Raw genomic sequence first — 6940 nt, forward strand, 5'->3', positions numbered from 1 at the left:
AAAATTCAGCCAAATTATTTACCGAGTGTTGTGTTTTTAGGTACACCAGTACAAAAAAATACTATAGCAAATTGATTTATATTGCCAATTCAGTTAAGAGAACCACTAGTACAAATCCTTTGTATGAAACATAAACTAGGGTTTAAAAACAGCAAAATCTTGTTTCAGTTGTGTTTAGATTGCAATTTTGTTGCCCACATATTAGAACGTACAAACCGAGTATAAATTGTTTGTTTGAAGTTGTAAATCTATTCAAACAAAATAGTTGTCGACTACAAAGTTAAATAACTTTATAAGTTTTACAATTATTATTTTGGTACATTTTTCATCCGAGGACGTTTGCAAAATTTGCATTATAAAGTTTGTCATATTCAGATGCAATTTTCATAGCCCAAATGATTTCAAATGAAAAAGTTGTCAACTACAAATTTCACTACTTTTAGAGATCTACAATTTTTATTTTGGTGGTTTTTTCTAACGAGGTCATTTGAAAAGCTCAAAAAAATATTTTAAATGATTTTTACATGTGGTTTTCTTAAGAAACGCTGGTAGAAATCGTCAGTACAAATATTATTACTAGCGGTTTCCTTAAGAAAATAGTCAGTAGAAATGGCACGATTTGTACTAGAGGTTTTCTTAAGGAATCGTCAGTACAAATATGATTACTACTGGCAGTTTCTCAAGTCGGGATGGCCAATTTATTTTCATTGGTGCTTGATAACCAAAACCTCTTATAAAAATTATACCTCAGTGTAGGCATGGAGTTTTTTACTAGTGTCAGTCTTAAAGAAGCTCTTTGTCGAGTCCAAACAAAACATGCATGGCAAAAAAAATACTCGGCAAATACCTTCTTGCCGAGTATCTTTTTTTACACTAGGCAAAGAGTATTAGTACTACACCCAAGAGTAACTACTGTCTTAGGTGTTCTCCACCCAAGAGTATTAGTACTACATCTATAGGCAAGCATAGGTCCTAAACCCACACAAGATTGGCCAACAAAACACAGATTTATGACAAGCATGTAGGATCCAAAGCAAATTTTAGCAACATAACCTCAAAGTTATCTAGCTGCACACCAAATATGGTGAAGTAAAGAACAACATGGTTATGTTGCTGAATTTCCCTAGGACCCCTAGGCCCGTCATAAGATGCTATGTTTTATCACCACTGTGTGGCCGTCCATAATAGGGACAATTTCAGACAGGTACGTCTCACATATGAGACGAGTCTGTCTGAAATGGGTGACACATAGGTTTTGTTACTAAAACAATACTACAACACATGCTAATAAGATAGCAAATGGATAAAAAATACTATAACACACTTTCAAACTAAATAATAATGCATATTAATATGAAATTAAATTAAAATACCTCGAACCACTAAATACAAAAACATGTGCTATCAATGAAATAAAAAACTAAAATCCACGTTAATATGCAATTGAAGTTAAACATTATATTAATTAATGGAATGACATAGTACATCCATTAACGATCATTAGTCATGCTTGAGGCTATTAAAACGAGTCATGTCTTAAAAACACCATTCAACTTCATTAGCTGTATCGATGCAACATCTAAAGGAAGGTTTGGTCCTAAACCCACCCAAGAGTGGCCGATAGAACCGATAGAACATGGATTTATGACAAGCCTATAGAATCCAAATAAAATTTTGATAGCATAACCTCGTTGTTTTATAGCTGCACGCCAAAATATGGTGCAGTGGAGAACAACAAGGTTATGCCGTGAAAATCTTCCTTGGACCCTGAGGCCCATCATAAATACCACGTTTTATCAGCAACTCCGAGGCTATCCATAATTGGGACAATTCTAGACAGGTACGTCTCAAATGTGTTGATCATGTAAGACCAGACTACTTGGAACGAGTGACACATAGGTTATGTTACTAAAAAAATACTATAACAAATGTTAAAATTAAAATGTAAAGTACTAAAAAATACTATAACACACTTCTAAAACTAAACAAGAATGCATGTTAAAATGATTAAAGTAAAATATCCCAAACCAATAAATACAAAAAAACATGTGCTATTAATGGAATCAAAGTAAACAGTAATACATGTTATTAATATGAATTTTAAGTTAAACATTATTTTAATTAATGTAATCAAACTACTATTTCAAAGCATCATTGACTGAACATGTGGTTAATTATATTTTAAAAATACACAAACAAATAAATAATCAGAAGTAACGAAAAACAACCTCATCAAATAAATAGTAAAACAAACAATTTCCCCTAAACACTGATTACATAAACTATTAATCATTAATTTTGGCGGTTAATTAAAAACAGACACCGAAAATAAATAATAAAAGAAGCAAAATATTCACCTCTCTAGATAGCCGGAGCAGGGATGTGCAAAGGTCACAGCCGAGATGATGGACTACACATCGTGGCGGCGCGACGTGTATCGAGCGAGCGTCCGTGACAAAATAGAAGAAAGAGAAAGGGATCCAGGTACATAAGCTGTTTGTTTTCGGTGGGCAAGGGGAGGACCGCCAAAAATAACTTTAATTTCAGAAATAAGCTTTAATTTTTGTCGATCGTCAAAGCTATCGAAAGTAAACGTCAGTTTTCGATGGCCATAGTGAGGCCACCAAAATTAACGTTGGCTACCGGAAATGGTTTGAAATGTTCTTGTCCTTGATATGTCTAACCCTATAGATTTAACAGTAGCGCGGTGTTTGAGGTTAGTTGCTATGGCATTCTAACTAACAAAAAGATGTAGGATCGAAGCGCGATGTCGGTGCATGGCTGCATGGAGGTAGGTTGTTGCATTGTGATGTTCTACTCGGACAAAAAGATAGCGATTGGGCTAACAAAACTACTAGTGGAAATCGATTTTCACTTGTGGTCGAGGTAATAAAATTGCCAGTGCAAATCTTTTCCAGGTGGAAACATAAAATGGGTTTTAAAATAGCAAAAAATATTTTAATTTCGATGTCGTGACACTTTTAGCGCAGAATTCACGTGCTATGGGTCAATGGAAACCAAACCCTTGACCTCACCCTCACACATAGCACTTTCTACCACTTCACCTATCACTTACATCATGTTTATATTGCAGTTTTGTTGTCCACATATTAGAATATATTGAGTAAAAATTGATTATTCGAGGTTGTAAATGAATTAAAACGAAAAAGTTATCAACTACAAACTTTCATAACTGTTGAAGTTCTACAACTTTTATTTGGTACTTTTCCCATCCGAGATCGTTTGCAAAATTTGCATTTTAAATTTGACAAATTTAGATGCAATTTTTGTGAGACAAAATAATTTCAAATAAAAAAGTTAGCAACTACAATGTTTCATGACTCTTAGAGATCTACAACTTTTATGTTGGTAGTTTTTTCATATGAGGACATTTGAAAAAGTCAAAAAATTTCAGCATACAAATGATTTTTAGTGCTGGTTTCTTAAGAAAACCTCAGGTCAAAATCGATTTTTACAGGTGATTTCTTAAAAAAATTGCCTGTAGAAATCATGGATTTCTAGTGGTGGTTTTCTTAAGGAACCACCTGTAGAAATATGATTTCTATAGTCAGTTTTCTTCAGAAACCGCCACTAGAAATAACACTAGCGCTTGACAACCCAAACCACCTGTAAAAATTAAACCCCACCGGAGACTTAGATCTCTTTTCTACTAGTGGAGGAAAGAGAAAGAGAAACGTGTGGAGGTAAGTAGTCTATTAGCCATTATTTTTAGCTATTAGTGATGGAGCCATAGAAATTAAATATTATTTTTGTCGGTTAGAGGTAACTGACGAAAATAAATGATTACTTTCGATGGCCAGGACGGAGCCACCAAAAATTCCTAATTCCTATTGTGATAAGACCCGCTTGTACAACAGTCGCTCCCCCGATATGTCTAACACTATATAGATTTAACAGTGGCACTGCGTTTGAGGTTCGTTGCTAAGACAAGAACAAAGATTCCCAAGATGCTATTACCTTTGGGGATGGGAGTTAAGGTAAGGTAAATGGTCTAGGTAAAATCGTAATCACCACCAAACATTTCATTTCAAATATATTTTTGGTGGATTCCCTAGACTACAATTTGTGTTCCGTATCACAATTATGTTTCATTGGTTACAATTTTTGATTTATCAATGTTTGTTACACCGTCTATAGAAGGAGTGATGATTTCGTTGCTTTTAAGGTTGTGTTAAAGTGAAAATTTTATCTAGCAGATTTTTCGAGTGATAAAGCCAAACTTGACACATGCTTAATAGCTAAAACTAATATGGGTTGGCTATGGCATCAATGGCTCGCCCATGTTGGGATGAAGAATCTTCATAAGCTTATAAAGGGGAACACGTTTTAGGTCTAACGAATGTGTGTTTTGAGAAAGACAGGCCATATGACCTATGCCAAGCATAGAAGCGAGTGGGATGAAATCATCCATTATAGAATATCATGACAACATCAGGACCATTGGAACTCCTACACATAGCACAATAGTGGCGGTTGTGAACCTATTTACATTATCGTTTTTTAGAACCGCCAGTGTTAGGGTCCAGAAGAAATCATTATTTTTACAGACGAGTAACCGTCAGTGGAAATCGATTTCCACTGACGGTCGGCGTAATAAAACTGCCAGTAAAAATTATTTCCACGAAACATAAAACAGGTTTTAAAAACAGCAAAATAGTTTTAATATTTAAAGAGAGACATCGGACCATCCCACATGTCTCTGTCGAAGTTGCAGGCCACGACATTTTTCGCGGTTCCTAGGAATCGGACCCCCAACATTACCGCTCGTGCGTACGCTCCTCTACCACTCCGTCTATGATGTCTTTTGTGTTTAGTTTATAGTTTTGTTGCCCAAATATTACAACCAAATGAGTATAAATTGTTTGTTTGATACTTTAATTTGAAGTTCTACAAGTTTTACTTTGACACTTTTCTCATCTGAGGTCATTTGCAAAATTTCAATTTTAAATCTTATAAATTTATATGGAATTTTTGAGAGACAAAATAATTTCAAATAAAAAAGTTGTCAACAACAAAGTTTCATAACTTTTAGAGATGTACAACTTTTATATTGCTGATTTTTTATATGAGGGCATTTGAAAAACTAAAAAAATTAAGGGTAAAAATGATTTTAAGTCTGTAGAAATAGAAGGTTTTGAGCTTTTTTCTACTAAGTGTAGCTTGTATAATTGCCTAACAAACATGGGAGATGTCTTGTAATCCGTGATCTATTTTTTTTTATTTCTTTTGTTTTGTAACGTGGTATGGTATTTCTATGAAACCAGACACATAGCATATGTGACTTGAGCTGACTATATATTGTGGAGCTATTTAACAGGATCGAAAAATAGACAAGTATTTTGCATGCTAGATTTTGATTTTGATTTCAATTTTAAACCTTACAAATTTATATGTCTAATTAATTGGGTTCGGATGTGTAGAATTTGACGTCATGAATATTCTTTAGGGTATGTAAATGCGTTATGACCAGGAGACGATATTTTATTAAGTGGATATTCTTTAGGGTTCGCATGCTTCCTATTTTGTTAATGACATGCGTTATGACGTCATGAATATTCTGTGGGACTCGGCTGACAAGACAAGGGAGCTACGCATGCATATGCATGGCTAGCTGCTCGCAGGCTGCTGGAATGGAATAAAATGAAGATTTAACAGTGGCGGTGCATGGCTGCTCGGAGGCAATACTCGGATATATCCGATCGACGGCCATGCATTCCTAGATAGATTGCGGGCCGTGATCCCCAGCTAGGATCGATCGGAATCGGAACCCCAGAGGCATCGTTATCAGCTGTCCTCCTCGTCTATATATGCGACTAGTTGAGATCGAAACCCCATCAGCTGGCCTCCTGCTTTTGCTTATCGAAACCTCGCTCCTAAATATCCCATCGTCGTCGTTTGCCATCCGCCGCCGGCCCGCCGCCACCACTGCACCGCCCACTAGCTAGTAGCTAGACGACCGGCCGGAGATGGATCCAGTTCCGGTGTGGTTAGAGTGGTTCGACAGGGACGGGGCGGAGCTCGCCAACCGCGGCCGTCGGCCGGATCATCTTGATGATGAGGACGATCTCTACGTAGCCTTGGCCTTGGCTCCCTACGTTGATCGCCACCGGCCTCGAACCCGTCCCCGATCCCCATCCCCATCCCCGCCCTCACACGAGGACGCCGGGGACGACACTGCTGCTCGCAACAACAAGCGTCCTTGCATCCCCGCGTACAGCGAAGCCATCCTGGGGCTCAAGGAGGTGGTGCCAACCGCTAAGCACGACGACGACTGTGCCATCTGCCTCAACCCATTGGCCGATATCGCTGGTCCTGATCACAAGAAGGACGACGCGGCAGCTACGTCGATGCTTCGGGCCATGCCCTGCTCCCATATCTTCCACCAGCACTGCATCTTCCAGTGGCTCCATCGCAACGCCGTCTGTCCTCTCTGTCGCTACCAGCTGCCCACCACTTTCGACGACGAGGACACCGAAGTCGAGGAGGACGAGGAGGAGATGGACAACTCAAATTCTCGATTGAATCAGATCAGACGACGACTGCAGATCTTGTACAACTAAAAAATTCAAACCGAGTATAAATTGATTGTTGGAGGCTGTAAACAAAACAATTATCAACTACAAAATTAAATAACTTTTTAAATTCTACAACTTTTATTTTGGTACTTTTTCATCCGAGATCGTTTACAAAATTTATATTTTAAAGTTTGTCAAATTCATATGCAATTTTGATAGTACAAATGATTTCAAATGAAAAGGTTGTCAATTACAAAGTTTCACGACTTTTATAGATATAAAACTTTCATTTTGGTGGTTTTTTCATATAAGGTCATTGAAAAACTAAAAAAATTGATTTCAAATGATTTCTACATGCATTTTTCTTAAGAAACGTCAGCTGAAATCATATTTATACCGGCGGT

At 37.1% G+C, this 6940-nt stretch overlaps 1 protein-coding gene across 1 annotated transcript; it reads left to right on the top strand.

Moving 5' to 3' along the window:
• Positions 1 to 5987: 5987 nt before the first annotated feature.
• On the top strand, positions 5988 to 6581 carry LOC109944645 (E3 ubiquitin-protein ligase RZF1-like). The gene has a single exon (XM_020549413.1). It carries the CDS (start codon positions 5988 to 5990, stop codon positions 6579 to 6581), a length of 594 nt encoding a protein of 197 aa, XP_020405002.1.
• The last annotated feature ends 359 nt before the right edge of the window (positions 6582 to 6940 follow it).

The sequence above is a fragment of the Zea mays genome, chromosome 2 (genome assembly GCF_902167145.1).
Source record: "Zea mays cultivar B73 chromosome 2, Zm-B73-REFERENCE-NAM-5.0, whole genome shotgun sequence".
Taxonomy (NCBI): Eukaryota; Viridiplantae; Streptophyta; class Magnoliopsida; order Poales; family Poaceae; genus Zea; species Zea mays.